This window comes from Bombyx mori, chromosome 19 (genome assembly GCF_030269925.1).
Source record: "Bombyx mori chromosome 19, ASM3026992v2".
In the NCBI taxonomy this organism is placed as follows: domain Eukaryota; kingdom Metazoa; phylum Arthropoda; class Insecta; order Lepidoptera; family Bombycidae; genus Bombyx; species Bombyx mori.
The window spans coordinates 11455543-11472146 of NC_085125.1; the positions used below are offsets into that span (position 1 = coordinate 11455543).

At 39.3% G+C, this 16604-nt stretch overlaps 2 protein-coding genes across 3 annotated transcripts in view; one reads left to right on the forward strand and one right to left on the reverse strand.

Moving 5' to 3' along the window:
- The window catches only part of LOC101739626 (dnaJ homolog subfamily C member 13), a 468160-nt gene that overhangs the window by 69242 nt on the left and 382314 nt on the right, over positions 1–16604 (forward strand). The window lies entirely within an intron of this gene.
- LOC101743663 (NADH dehydrogenase [ubiquinone] iron-sulfur protein 5) lies at positions 12009–16306 on the reverse strand. Its single transcript, XM_062674106.1, has 2 exons — positions 15923–16306; positions 12009–12154 (listed from the first exon to the last, which is right to left on the reverse strand). The coding sequence occupies exons 1-2, from the start codon at positions 16136–16138 to the stop codon at positions 12065–12067; spliced, it is 306 nt and encodes a 101-aa protein (XP_062530090.1). The 5' UTR covers positions 16139–16306; the 3' UTR covers positions 12009–12064.

A 16604-nucleotide genomic window follows, 5' to 3' on the forward strand; every position in this document is an offset into this window, starting at 1 on the left:
AAATATGGATAGTAAATATATAGTAAATACTCGTTTCGTTTTAGATGTCCATTATAATCTATTGATTCGTAAATAATTTGTTTGGAACATCTGGATCTATACAGGTTACTTTCTTTTTGTTTTTTTTAGATGGGTGTACGAGCTCGTAGCCCACCAAGTGTTAAGTGCTTACTGGATCTCATAGACATCTACAGCGTAAATGCGCCACCCACCTAAAGCCTTCTAAGCCTCAGTATAGTTACAAGGTATGGTAATATTATTTTTGATGCGTCCGTGGATGGTAAGTGGTTATTACCATTCCAATCGAAGCAACAATGCCGGACACATCCAAAGGACTGCTTAAAATAAATTACTGTCCTTAAAAATTTTATAATTGTATTGTATTAAACAAACAATATGAAGTATTAAAATGTTTTTCAGGGTTGCCAATACTAATAATCTCGTAAAAATGGTAACAACGTAAAAATCGTGCTGTTTGATCATACATTACATCGACATTTTCATACATTTTTATCTACTATGTAATTATAAAGTATAAGTACTGCATGTGAAGTGATTGAAAGATCGCTTTGTCTGTTTGTGTGAGTCTATCTTCGAGATAGCTGTAATGGCGGGCACACACTTGTTTTCAAATCAATTTGTACATTTCTGGTTTCAAATTGATCAGGAAACTACCGATACACATTGTTAGGTGAAGTCGTCGTGGCCTAAAGGATAAGACGTCCGGTGCATTCGTGTTAAGATCGCTTAACACGAATGCCGATGCACCGGTGTTTGAACCCCAGGTGGGTAACAATTTTTCTAATGAAATACTCAACAAATGTTCACGATTTACTTCCACGGTGAAAGAATAACATCGTGTAATAAAAATCAAACCCGCAAAATTATAATTTGCGTAATTACTGGTGGTAGGACCTGTTGTGACTCCGCACCGGTAGGTACCACCACCCTGCCTATTTTTGCCGTGAAAAAGTAATGCGTTTCGGTTTGAAGGCTGGGACAGCCGTTGTAACTATACTGAGACCTTAGAACTTATATCTCAAGGTGGGTGGCGCATTAACGTTGTAGAACTATGGGCTCCAGTAACCACTTAACACCAGGTAGGCTGTGAGGTCGTCCACCCAACTAAGCAATAAAAAAAAGCGCATCGTTGAGGGACTGCCGCGCGAAAAAGATTTTTTTAAATAGAGAACAGAGCCCCTAAAACTGTCATAAGCTCTCGGATATACGCAATATCTTAGACTCCCCTGGAACCTTTTAATTATTGGTTACTAATTAATTGAAACTAAATCACATCGGATTAAGCGCTAAATTTTATTGCGCGGCCGTCCTTCACGACCGGAATAATGACATCAAATAGATACGCATTTCATATATTGTGAATTCGGAAGTTAATGAACTACGTGATACTTAAATGAGTTCAATCATTTAATTAATTTAAACGATCTGTTTTATGTTCAATGATCAACGTGTAACAAACAGTGTTTCTATAATTATGTAGTTTCAAGCGTTTCTGTTACAAACAGAGTACGTTTTTTTGTTTTTATGTGTAGTTAAATAGATATCGATAGTCCAGTAAATTAATATTGAACTATTACCTAGTAAGAACATCATCATCATCATCATCATCATCCACAGCCCACAGTCGTGCACTGCTGGACATAGGCCTCTCCCAATCCACACCACTGAGCCCGGTGGTCCTCATCCACTTCTAGCCGGCCAACGTGCAGAGGTCATCGCACAATCTAGCCAGGGGGCGTCCCACGTTACGTCTTCCGCTGTGCGGTCTCCACTCGAGAACCCGTCTGCTCCAGCGATCGTCAGTCCTACGGCATATATGGCTATACAGTAAGAACATGGAGTTTAAAAAAAAAATCGCTCCATACTACTACATAGGTGCCAATTTGGTTTTTTTGGCTCCATTTTAATATCACAAGAACAAGCACATTTTAATATCAGAACAATATCGCTCGAATGTCCTCAGAGGGTCGTAATGCCGAGCCGTTAGTAGATGCATTCGCGTAGGCGTAAGTAGCTGTTAACAAATCCCACAGGCCGTCCTCATCCACCTGACCTGGGCACATCGGAAAGGCCTCAGTGACAAAAGTAATCATAGCCTCCAAAAACATTATAAAAAATCATTTAAAAAAAATTGGCGCGAAAGTGAGAAAACATTACGAGCATTACTTTGAGAATGACAGATTGCAAATCGAAAAGTGTGATTTTATTGATTTTTTTATTGTAACAGAGTACAAAATCGGACTGTATACAGATAGATGTATACTATGTCAAGGAGCTTAAAAAAAAAAGAAAAAAATTCGGATCATGTTTGAGCGCATCTTATGCTCCTAAGTTGCATGATTTGAGCATTTAATTTTCTTAAATATCGAACTTTAAAAATATTGCTGTGGTCCTTGCTATACCTACATGTCATGTACCGTTGGATGACATAAGGCGACCTCGTAAGTAATAAGTAAAGTTCACTGCACCATCCCTTTGAATCTGCGTGAGTAATCTCAATAAAACACGCAGAATCGTAGTGATCAAGTTAAGGTTTGCACGTGTTAAAAATTTATGTTTTAGTTAAGGTAGTTTCAAGGCTGAGTTCAGTTACGCATCCACTGTTATCATGCATATATAATAAAAATGTAGATTTCGGTGTCTGTTCATTGAAGAAAATAATAGCAAACATTGGAGATAATTAATGAAGAGTAACTCAGTGAGTTCACGCTCAAACCCGTGAACCGACTCTTTGCCTTGGAAAATAATGTAGGCTGTCTTTCATCTCATTGATCAGCATAGGTGATTTATCCACATGATATAAAGGAAACTTTTTTTTTTTTTTTTTTTTTTTTTATGATTGAAAGTTTACTGGTGGCCCGAAGGCCTTTCCAGTTTCACCAGGACAGGTGGGCGAGCAAAGGCTCAGCCAAGAGGGGTGGGATTTGCTAACAACTGCCCGAGCGCCTCCGAAGGAGACCTAACAACTCAAGAGCAATTGTTTCGCGAATGAATCTACTACCGGATCGGAATCGCGACCCGCTGAGAAGATCCGGCGAGAAACTCAGCGGGCTGATGCATGGGTTAGGTTGCACGTCGACCTCTTTGTCGAGTTCGACGAGTACGGTTACCGGGGTCCCTAAGCCTGCCCCTAGTATTAGAGCTGAAGGCATCTAATGCAAAGGTTATTGGATCTGATGGATCCGTAAGGACGTGTCTAGGGCGTCGACGGTGACTGGCTCCTGCATGATCAGGATTCGGGGAGTAGTCAGCGGCGGCAACGATAAGGCGATTATCATGATGCATAGCCTTATCCAAGTATCGTTCCGACGCTGACTTCATGTATTTCCGAATTGATTCGAGGCCCAGGTCGTCGTGTAGGTCAACGTTCCTCACGAACCACGGAGCCCCGACAGCTAACCTGCAAAAGCGGGATTGTAGGGATTGGAGGGTGTCTATGTGTGTGCGGGCCGCGTGAGCGAACACCACACTCGCGTAAGTCATGACGGGCCTTATGCAAGTTTTGTAAAGTGTCACCTTGTTCCGAAGGGACATTTTACTCCGCTTACAGATCATGGGGTAGAGTCTACCGAGAATAAACGCGGCACGGTCACGGACTGATTTTATATGCGGGCGGAATGTCATCGATGCATCCAGGGTAACGCCCAGGTACTTGACCTTCCTGGCCCAGGGTATGGATTGACTAAAGAGAGTAATCGGGGGTGTGAGATTCCTCCTCCTAATCCGGGAGGAAATCCGTGTGGAGCTTCCCCTCTGAAATAGCACCGCAGTACTTTTCGCTGGGTTGATGTCTATGCGCCATTTTCGGAACCACTGTCCTAGGGCTAGGGCTGCGCTCTGAAGCTTCTTCGCGATTAGGGACTTATTTCTACTAGAATAGTAAACAGTCGTGTCGTCGGCGAATAAAGCTAAATGGGTCGGCGGCGACCGGGGAATATCGTTGACGAATAAGCTAAATAGGAGGGGTGAGAGGACAGAGCCTTGCGGGACTCCAGCTGTGAGAGGTCGTGGGGAGGAGCGGGTTCCCTCGACTCGATATCGAAAAGAGCGGTTCGACAAGAAGTCCCGTATGATGAGCACGAGACTATCCGGCACGCCCATGTTGAATAGTTTGAAAATCAAACCATTGTGCCAGACTTTGTCGAACGCTTTTGCGACGTCGAAGAAGAGAGCTCCCGTGTATAACGGTTTTGGTCGATTAAGCCCCACAAGAATGTGCTCCGTGAGGCGGTGCACCTGTTGAACGCATGAGTGATTTGTACGGAATCCGAATTGTTCATCGATAAGAATGCCCTTGGATGAGACGAAGTCTCTGAGGCGTTTGTAGAGCAGACGCTCATACAGTTTGCCTAGAGACATGAGGAGGCTAATCGGGCGGTAGCTCGTCGGATGATTTTTTGGTTTACCGGGTTTATGTATGCCGATAACGTCCGCTTCTTTCCACACCGCGGGAAAGATACAGTTCGCCATAGCGGCATTGAAAATAGATGCCAACATCACGATGAGGTGGACGGGTAGAAGTTTAATAACGCGGTTGGATATACCGTCGGAACCGGGAGCCTTGCGAGGACGTAGGTCTTTGATCAAGTCTTTAACTTCCATCGGGGTGACGGGTGGTAACGCATCAGAGGGTGGCAAGGAGGCTCTGCGTTCTACCTCACTGTCTACTAATTCTACATGAACAGGGTCCACGGATTGAGTGCTGGGCGTGCACTGGGTTTGCAATGTATCGGCCAGCAGCTCTGCTTTTTCGTCATCATCGAACGCCGCGAGTCGGCCTGAGGGGCCTACGAGGGGGGGCATAGTTACTACCGTATCCGATTTGAGAGTACGAGCTAAGCGGTAGTAAGACCTTTGGGAGGGCGCGAGTCCTTCTAAGAAATCAGACCATCTGGCATCTCGGACTTCGGCGATGCGAGACTTTACGTCGCGTTGTAGGGCACGCATTCGAATACGATTTTCCGCGGTAGGATACCTGTCGTAGGCGCGTATCGAGGCGTTCTTAGCTCTAAGGAGTTCCCTAATATCGTCGGACAATTTGAAGCGGTGAAGGAAGTCCTCCGCTACAACTTGTTTCGATGACCTATCTAATGTCGAGGTGATGTGTGACGTTAAGATGTCTATGGCTTCAGCGGTATCCTGAGGAGACGGGATAGAATCCGGGTTAAACGGGAGCGATGGTGGATCAGATTCAGCCAGGCTGATGCCCAGCGTGTGCCAATCCACCACAGTCCTCGTGACGGGAACGGAATCGGGAGCGCGACCGAGCTTCATAACGACGGGACGGTGGTCTGAATCTAACTCTGAAACTACTTCGATCGAGTGTAAGCGCAGAGTTACGTTTTTTAATAACGCTATGTCGAGTATATCCGGGCGATGCGCGATATTTAGCGGGTAGTGAGTCGGGGTTAGCGGAGCGACGATATCGAAGGCGAGATCATCGACTAACGCATCAAGCCGCCTGCCATTCGGGGTTATAAAGGAAACTCTGTACATGCGAAACTGCACATGAGGAACTAGTCTAAAACATACATTATTCAGAAGATTCCACTGGCAATCTTGGCAAGATTGAGCTAGCAGCACTGACCTTATTCTGTACATAGAATTGGTTTGCTCAACTTATGATCGAACACAAATCCTCTGCAATTCTGATACTGTCTCGGTAATCCAACCTTTAACAAGCAAAGGAAGGCAAGTAAAACTTTCTAAAAGTCTGGCGAACCGTAACACTTTTGGATGGTTTTCAATTGTGCGGCCAAAAAAGACGATTTCATGAATTTAAACTTTCTCTAATTTTCCATATTTTATTTGTATATAGGCATGTTCAGAATAAAAAAATGCTTCATCATAATCAAGTCAATCACTCATTTATTGATAATATTCTAAAATATTAATTTATATTTTTCATTTTACGCATTTGATAACGCCAACACGGATGGCAATTTTTTTTATTTATTTTTTATTGCTTAGATGTGTGGACGAGCTCACAGACCACCTGGTGTTAAGTGGTTACTGGAGCCCATAGACATCTACAACGTAAATGCGCCACACACCTTGAGATATAAGTTCTAAGGTCTCAGTATAGTCACAACGGCTGCCCCACCCTTCAAACCGAAACGCATTACTGCTTCACGGCAGAAATAAGCGGGGCGGTGGTACCTACCCGTGCGGACTCACAAGAAGTCCTACCACCAGTAATTACGCAAATTATAATTTAAATAGAATACAATTTAATTATATAAATATAATTTAAATAGAAACTTTTTAAAAAAGCTTAGACATCGTACTTCTTTTTTTTTTAATAATGTTCTACTATCTAGTTAGTTTTCCTTTATTATTGTATTATAATATACTGGTTATTTGGAGGAGGCCTATGTCTATAATAGATAAACAGACAATAACTAATATTATCATAGGTAAAAAAAAAAAAAAGATTAAAAAAAAAAAAATTTAATTAGTATTAATACCACTTGTATATGTAAAAAAAAAGAAAATGTATTTGTCTGAATAAAGGCTTTATTATAATATACTGGTTAAATAAAATTGCCGAATTTCAACACGCATTACTGGAAAAATAGCAAATAAGTTACAATTTGAATTTCGAACCAGTGATACGAATGAGATTTGGGGTATTTTTTAATGTATAACTCCTAATTTAACAGTGTTAACGAATATATAGGTAGTTATAGGACTAAACACTACACAAGCGCAACGTGTGAATGTGTTGAACGCGAGCTACATGGTAGGCGGAATGGGTGTCTTAGGTTTTATTTTCGTTACGGAATTTCTAGATTCGGTCGCCGCGCTCAAAGCCCGCGATAAAAGCTATGCAATAGCTTAAAAGTCTCACTTCGTTCCGGCTAAAGTAGTTTCATACTTGTGTATGTTATTCAAGCCATATTAAAGAACTCTTAGCCCATTAAGCAATACGAAATGCTCACTTAATTTGTTGAAAGGGATTCGACGCTACTAATAAGTTTATACAACAACCGCACAAAGTTTCATCTCATATCAACGATACACGATCTCATTAATGAACAAACATACTTCTAATATCATGCAAGTTTCTGATAAGCTAAAATTTTTTGACATATTTCTCATTCAAAATTATCTAAGCCTGCTTCATTAGCACTGTTATTATGTAGTTTAGTGTTATGACCTTATAATTTATTAATATAATTAAATTATGATACTCGTTTTAATAGGAGATTTCTTCGACTCACAAAGTGACCTTAATTTTTTATATGTCAGGACTCCGCGTAATAGGTACCTTCGAATAATAATTTATTACGATTAAGTCTAGATTTAATCAAATCTATTGCAATAAGTCCGGAACGTCCTCTATCGGTCAAATTATATAAACGTTTTAAATACATTCAATATAAAGGCTTAAATGTCGACTAAAAATAAACGTTGGATCGGCGTCGACGCACACAAAAAACACTACATTTTGAAATTATAATATTTGTCCTGACACCGCTATATCGCCGCGGTGCCAGACAGACTGCTCATAAAAGTCTTAAAACTTGTAACGCGTTCACACAGAACAAATAATTATACGATTATTTTTTCTGTAGTCTAATTAAGTAGCCCGTAGATTACTGTAAAGGTTCGTAAAGAGGATTGTTAATTGTGTTTGAACGTTTCAATGCATGTAAGCAAGATATTTTATTGCATAGACGAATGAACGAGGTCATCATGGCCGCCGCACCGATCGCATTAGTTACCAGAACTTATAGAAATTACAACGTGTAATGCCGTCACCCACCTTGAGACATAACATGAGGTCGAATTCTCAATTAGGTATATTATATAACGATGTCCCATCATGCATTACGGTGATTGGCTTTGCGATAGATATGAGCTGAAAAGTGGTATTTACAAGTGCGGACTTATAATACACCCTCCTCCTCTTTGCGTCGATAATCCTCAATTTTGAGGTTGTGGCCTCCTTTAATAACTTTCTCCTGGACTATCCTTTGCCAACCCTACCTATCCTCGGCTGCGCGGATGGTATCGTGGACAGAGGAGTTGAGAGTAGAACATATCTGGTCAGACCGGCGTATTGGATTACTGCCTCTGGGCAGAATACATAATACACCCTCTACCCTACCCTAAATTAACATTATTTTTATTGCACAATGTAACTCTGTCATCGTGGACGTTTTTCGTGAAAGCAGTGTGTTAAGTACGCATTTCCCCGAAAAACAAAATGATACATTAATCTTTAAACCACGACGACCTCTAAAATTGCATAGGTAGATATATAGTAGGTAGGTAATTACAATGATATATAATGAACAATCATTTACGTAAATATACACTCCCTTGCAGCTGATGAAGATTTTCTCATCAAGATTCATACCAAGAAAAAGCGGTGAGTTAATATTTAATAACCTTAAAATTCGGTGAAGGAAAGACCTTCGTAAAGTCAAAAACCATCAAAGCAGCTTTTAATAATTTTGACGAAACATTCCGAAGTATGACATAGTAACTATATTTACTATATTGATGTGTTATAAACGATGTAAAAAATATTTTTATAAAAATACTTGAGCTATAAAAGTTTCCAACCAAGTCATTTCTAGAATCTGACAAGATGAAATAGAACCCGCGTCTGTATTCGTTGAATGCATAATATATTCGTACCATGTCCCTGATATTTGACGCTGAATAAACAAAATCTCATAATATTATACTACCTTCATTTGAAAGCTGTATTTAAATAAACGGACCCAACAAAATACAATTACGAATTCGAGCCAGCGAAAAACAATTTCAGGGGAAGTGTGAATTAATATCTCGTGCGGTGGAAAAAAACAAATTATATTATTTTTTCGTTAGAGTTAATTTAAAGCAATTGTTTCAAGAATTACTAGCATTCACATCTGTCTTTGTTTTGAGAAACGATTCTCTATCGTCATTATCTTATTTATAGTAGTTGTCTAATCAAAATCTGCTAAGTGCACTTTTTCGACATTTGACTCTTAAATAGTTTATTAAACTAATTTTCGTATAAAAATAACAAAGTGCATATTAAGTAGATTGAAATTTCGTTTAAAGGAGTAATTGATTTAACAGGTGTATTATCTATGTTTGACAACGCCGCTACGCCATTACTTAATGCTTATAAAAAAAAACATAATAGGTTTAGGAGTCGCGTTTCTCGTACGCAGGTTCGAGGCAAGTATTGGTATTATCATTTATCAATATTATATATTATTAATAGCTGTTTAACTTCACCAGTGTGCTTAGTGCGAATATTTTAACGTTATCGATAGCGCAAAAATTCTCAAATTTGTATGCAGAGCAACGTCCCTAGCGGCAAACGTAGGCAAACGTTCCAACTCCATACAAATTTTAGTTAACTTTTACGCTATCGAGAACGTTAAAAAACTCTCACTCAGCACACCGGAATAGCTAGGGTTGTCGCACTTACCCGGGCAAGTTCACAATACGATTTACCATATGTTAAAAGTACTTAAAATATGCAGGTGTTTAAAGTATAAAACCGTGCAGTTTGCTAGTACTGCCACCCAATAAAAAGGGCGACGACTGTTTAATAATAGCTTAAAATATAATGTACATAGTTTAAATACTAAAAAACTCGCTGAAATAAAAAAAACTAAATATTACACGATCTTATTTTCACCTTTTTTATCATATTAATACTGGTCAAGATATTAGAGCGAAGTTTTAAATTATTGTAGGGTCGTCGGTCCTTAGTGCGAAAAAATCTTCAAGTTAGGTAGGTACTATTAGTAGGGCGTCTCGCGAGCTCGCATTGGAAGGTATCATCACCTTGCCTATTTCGGCCGCTGTTGTACTATAAAAACAGCGATTTAGAACTGGCGTCTCTCTTAGCAATACAAAGAGTAAATTCGACATCTTGAAGTCCGCCAATATGACAGAAAGATTCCATTATATACAAATAAACATACAGAAATACAAACTAAGCTAATAAAAGGGTGCTGAAGTGTGTCCAAGCAATATCGCTTAATTAAAAAATTAAGATACGTCATAAGGCGTAGAAAAAGATAACGATAGCCAAAATATAATGAAAATTGTAAAATATCACTCTACTGATTGAATTGGAACGATTCTTGAAAATAAAGACACGATGCTGGTAATAGTGGACGCGTTAATAATTAAAAAAACATGTTCTGTAATGTTTTTTGCATTACGTATAATGGAACATACTTAATTACTGATATTCGCACTAATTCGCAGTCCTGATAGAACACTGGGCGTGTGGTCCAGCTTCCTTTGCATTAAATCGCGCGGTTACGAAATTTATGCTCACTCTAACGACAAATATTTAATATTGACGAGTATTGTATCGTAGACACCGTGTAAGTATATCGACGTACAGGTATTTATTTTGTCGCAAAAAAAAAAATGATTAAATTAATGCCAATCACGAAATATACCGGTGAAATGGTAACAATTAATGAATTATCTACATTATGTTTTTCCCGTGTCCATGCTCTCGAAACTTAAGAAAACGATATTCTTATTAATGCATTAAGAATGTTAGGGTTATTGTATTCAACCTGATTATTTTCGTTAAACACGTAAACAATGCGCTGGCGTGCATCGTTTTGAGTTCGAAGACCATCGTAGGGTTGTCGTCCTCGTATCTATTGCTGTCTACCTACCTCAGGATCGTCCTGAATTCCACGCTCTTCTGGTTCAAAAATCTCATCGAGGTCGAGGACCTGCCCGTCAGTTCCGTAAGGTACAAAATTTTATTTTTTTCTAACGCGAGGGCACCGACGTCGTTACCTTGAGCTGCTCTGATACAACCTTCAATTTTAGTTCACCAATGTTAGCGGTCATTGAACCGGTCGACAGATAATGACTCGTATATTATTTTTCGATTAATTATCTTTTATAACATGTAGACACATAGGTAGGTGGCTCCTATATTAGAACAAACAATTTTTTGCCAGACACGTTACTATTGTATCTTTTATTTAATTGAATATAAAATTAACTTGCGAATGTAGTAATACTTTAAGGGTCCCAACGTTTTTGTTGTAAAATTAAATTGCACAATTTTTTTTAGTGTGAACGCTTTGTTTGTTTTCGTATTTTTATTCAAAATTATGAATAAATCCACTTTCATTTCCCAGAAATCTTACAAAAACGCGATTTCCGTTACATATTTCACTCCAGGCCCCTCATGAATAAATACAAAATTCAGATTTACGAAACAATGGACTGACAGGCATTTAGATGACCATTTTTGACGTAAACAACTCTTAATACTGTTTGAAAGGTTATCCGGTTAATGTGAAACTTTTAAAAAACTTGTGAGGATTCCACGCAGCTGCTGATTATTACCACACCTACTTCTATCGAATTTCTTCTTGAAATGTTAAGTGATCAAAATAGGGCTATAACTCTGACCTATGCTATGTATTGCTAAGTATTATGGGTTGGATAATGATTGGATGACCAATGCTGATAGTTTTCTTGTGAGAGTTTCCCCTTTTTATTAATAATGTTTAGTTGCTTTGTATATCATTTTTTATCTGTGTTGCCAGTGTCCTACACAAACAATAATCAAGTTGATGTTTCCACTACGAAAACATTGTTAAAAATAACAAAAACGGAACGTCGTTTTTTTTATTACGCGCCTCCACATTTTTTTCGACAAGTCACGACATTAAACTACGTGTCTCTTAAAAGTTGTAATGTTCGTAAATAACATATTTTTATTGATCGATCGATAAGCTGCGTATTTATCGAGCATAATGATTTATTGTGTTAGTTTGGCGCCAAAATTCCGCGCAAAAACGAGCCCGACCGACCGTGACTCCGATCGACAAAAAAATAGAGTTAGAAGCACTCCAAGTACGTTCTACAACGATCTATAACATTTAAAAAAACATGAATAATTATACGCTGCCAGATAAATATATCATGTTGCCTTTCATAAAAGGTCGAACATGCAACTAGGTGCCCCAAAAAAAGACTATGCGTTTTGTGTTTCTATTTAATGGATTTTTAGTGTCTATAGATTCTAAATTCATATTTTTCAGTAGCTGTCGACTCTAGGAGATACGTACTTCCTATCATCAGTCAACTTTCCGCATGCTATTTGCCTCTGCCGTTCTTTGCGTATAGCCTAGAACAATATGTTTTCATTAATGAAAAAATGTTTTTTTTTTCTGAGTTATTGCGGATTTTGTATATAGATATAATAAATTTTTTCCTACCTAAGCCTTGAGAGGTTATTTCAGCGTAACCTTAACTAGTAGGCGAGCTCACGGGGCTCAAACCGGAGTGATGCTAACACTGACCCTAGCAAGAGCAGTGCTTCGCAGAATCTACCACCGAATCGGAAACGCGACCCACTGAGAAGATCCGGCGAGAAACTCAGTAGGTTGTGTCTATGGGTAATTCGCTCTTCGTCGCAAGCGACGGGTTCGACGAGGACGGTGACCGGAAATAATCAGAATCCGAACTGATGTACAGGAGTTCCAATGTAGATTCCCTTAGGGCTTAATCCATAAGCAATCTAAGGCTTGCAGCTTTTTGTAAGCCTAGGCATTTTTTTTTCCACAGGAGAAAATCGCCGGATCCCCACCCGCGCGGCAGGTGCAAGGGCGGATCCAGCTTTGGTGCCAGGAGGGGGTCACATAGTCATGGTCAAGTCAAGAACTTATAATTTAATTTTGATAACAATAGATACAAGTAAAAAGTAGGTATTTTATTATAAGCACATTAAAGGTATAAATAAATTTTAGTTTTTTAACTTAGAACTATGTTATGATATGTTGAAGTTTAGTCGTTCCGATTCCGATTGAGGTTAGGATTCAATTTGAGGTTAGGCCTAGGTAGACCATATATTAAGTGTATAATCTATGAGGTAGACGTTACGTAGTCGACAAGCGCGCGCGAGTGTGGCGCGGTAAAATTCAAATTTTCGATGCGTTCGTTCCCAAACATTTGCCATCATACAAAGTTATTATATTATATTAAATTAATTAAGGAGCAATATAAGGAGCAACAATATATCTAGTCTTGCCATAAATACTGAAACAAAGGAAAAAAAAAATTCTATTGCAAATAACATTTATTACTTTTACAGTGTTTTAGTTTAATACATAAATATAAAACAATACTTAAAAATAAAACTTAAATGGAGTTGGACAGGACATATGCTACGTTGCAAAACAAACAAGTGGAGTAAACAGGTTACTTTATGGTATCCAAGAGGGGACACCAGAAGACAGGGGCGACCAAAAACGAGATGGAGCGATGATATACGCCTAACCCTAGGACCATACTGGACCAGAGTTGCTGAGGACCGAGCCCAATGGAGAGAGCTGGAGGAGGCCTATGCCACGAGGCACGCCGAACTCCGAGATATACTATAAGAAATAACATGTAAAAAAAATATATGTAAATTTCATGGTTGTAGTTCGGAAATAAAGGGCTTTATTATTATTATTATTATTATAAATTAATTAAGGAGCAATATAAGGAGCAACAATATATCTAGTCTTGCCATAAATACTGAAACAAAGGAAAAAAAATAATTCTATTGCAAATAACATTTATTACTTTTACAGTGTGTTAGTTTAATACATAAATATAAAACAATTTAAAGTATAAAAAGCTTATTCGAAGTGGTCTCCATAGGCTGCAATACAGTCCTTTAAACGTTGAGGCCAGTTATCAATAGAAGCACGCACTCTGTCCATGGAAAAATTTTTCACTGCTAATCGTGCGGATTGTTTTAGTGACTCCAAATCATCATGGCGTTTAGAGTAAGCCGTACTCTCTGAAACTGACCATAAATCATAATCCAGCGGATTAAGATTGGGACTAGACGACGGTCAGTCTTCAGCTCTGATGAAGTCCGAAACGTTCGTTTCCAACCAAGACTGCGTAGACCGAGCTTTATGACCTGGCGCCGAGTCTTGCTGGAAGGACCATTCTTGATTATTGAACATGGTGTTGTTAAGAGGCTTCACTACCTTCTCAAGACTTGTGCCAATGTTTTGATACCTTTTTCACAAAAGTATGGCTCAGTCACTCCTTCATAGCTGATACCCCACCAAACCATCACTGAAGTCGGATAGTGCCCACGTTGCACTCTGCCGACTAATTGGGAAGCTTCCTTAGAGCTTTGAGCATAAATACGGTCATTTTGTTTGTTAAAATGTTGCTCAATTGTAAAAAAAAATTCTCATCCGTAAACAAAATTTTTCTATGACCTTCCTTTGCGTACCGTTTCAGTAGTTGTTTCGATTTTACCCCCCATTTTCTTTTAAATTATCAGTTAAGAAATGACCACTAGGTTTCTTATAGGACCATTCTAACCGGCGCCATCTAGGCGGGCTTCGGATAGCCTGCCGACCGAGAGGGCTGGTGGTCGTGGCGCCGACGACCGCCAGTCCGGCGTCCCGAGGGGGAGGGTGATGGGAGAGATGTGCTCCGCACTAAACGCTTCACTTTTCCCCCTTTGCCTTTTCATGAGTTTTGTCTCATGCGAGGTTTGGACGTTGGTTGTTAAGAGACAGGAGGTTTTAGTCGGTTCGACTCCGACATGCCCAGCCCTCCATCCCCAGTGAAGGGCGGAAGTCCGGCGATCCGGCGAAAAAAAAAAAAGGTCTCTTATAGGCTGCAAGTCTTAAGTCATCTTTTAAAATACGCGACATGGTTCTAGGTGCTATCTTCATCTCCCGAGATAAAATCTTTTGCTTTCGGACAGGATTTCTTCGAATTATTTCGACCACCTTTTTCGTACGAACACTACGTGGACGGGTAGATATTTTGCTGTCACAAACAGAGGAGGTCTCATTGCACCTATTAATAGCCCGGTACACAAACATTTTACTAATACCAAGCGTATGGAGAGTTTTAAAAATTGCCTTTGGCTCCATACCTACTTTGCGTAATGCAATCACAGCGATTCGGTTTTCTTTATCACCCCACTCCATTTTAATATCGCAAAATATTATACAATGTATTGGCGCCAAAATGAGAAAACTCAATGAGCAATCATATAAAAATGACAGATTCCAAATTCAAATGTAATATTTTGTTTATTTTTAATTGTAACAGTATTTATGGCCAGACTAAGTATTGTGTCCTTAAATCATTATGTTCAATATGTGGTCCACCTAGGTCCCGGAACCAACTCAGGGGGGGGGTCATGACCCCTATGACCCCCCCCTGGATCCGCCCTTGGGCAGGTGGGGTATGTGGGAGTTGAACCTCATTAAAAACTCCTGCCGCTCACAACCGGCGCCCTACCTCGGACCGGGCCGGAGCCCAGTCGGGGCTATTGAGACGGCGGGATAGGGTTGACGCAGAGCACATTACATCCATCCCACCGTCCCAAGCCTAGGCATACCTGATGTTTAATGAGGCTACAATAAAAAACCATCTAACACATCAGACTAGTATCTAGTTTTCAAATCCTTGCCCTTCGCTGCCCGTACGTACAAAAGACCGCGCAAAAATATTAAGTGAACGTAAAGTCATAAATAAAGGACTATCAAAGAACCAACTGCACTTTATCACAAAATATTTGTTAAATTTATTGGATTTTACTGTAAAACTTAGGATTTGGTATATATATTTTTTTTATTGCTTAGATGGGTGGACGAGCTCATAGCCCACCTGGTGTTAAGCGGTTACTGGAGCCCATAGACATCAACAACGCAAATGCGTCACCCACCTTGAGATATAAGTTCTAAGGTCTCAAGTATAGTTACAGCGGCTGCCCTACCCTTCAAACCGAAACGCATTACTGCTTCACGGCAGAAATAGGCAGGGTGGTGGTAGCTACTACCCGCGCGGACTCACAAGAGGTCCCACCACCAGTAAAAGTTACCACCAAGTATAGTTTCAAGTATCAGAAGCTCAGACGTAAACTTACCAAAAAACGTTTGAGTTGTTTTGTAAGCGTTCGACATTCTCCATAGTCATCGATGTAGCCCTTACACTTCTTGATACCGCGACCTAGGCCATAAGCTTCGATGCAGTTCATCAGATCCATTTCTTGTTTCCCACAACGGCCCAAAATCTGAAAATCTATCATACCACCCGTAATATCCGTGAACGGTGAACGGAAGAATGGAGAAATAGTGTCCATGATATCAATTAATTAAAATTATAGATATTTTATTTTAAATTCGAAAAAAATATGTAAATCACGATTATATTCATAGATTATACACTTAAATATATTTGAGAATTATATTTACTGATTGACAGGTAGCAATCGATAGTGGAAGGTTTAATTCAAGTGAAAAGATTCTATTCAATGACGTTTTATATTTTTGTATTTCTTCTTAATTTATAATTGAAAAGTCACGTCAAAAAGGTTTGTTGTTAACGACAACTCTAGCTTAATCTATAAAAGTTCATTGAAACGAAAAAAAAATGCTGTCGATCTAGTTCGGTGAATCTAGAATAACCCCTCGAGGTTACTAGAACAGATAAAAAAAAAGCTGTCCAATAATTACATTTATCATTATTTTTGTAGTCTGCAGTGAACTAAATTTAAAAAATTAACTGCTACCTATCTGCCCTCAATTTCAACTTCAAGGTGATGATGC

Excerpts from the sequence above, each read along its gene's own strand:
- LOC101743663 (XM_062674106.1), bottom strand. The coding sequence starts at position 16,138 with ATGGACACTATTTCTCCATTCTTCCGTTCACCGTTCACGGATATTACG. Across the intron at positions 12,155-15,922 it reads AACAACTCAAACGTTTTTTG|GCTATACGCAAAGAACGGCA; the intron begins GTAAGTTTACGT and ends ATATTGTTCTAG.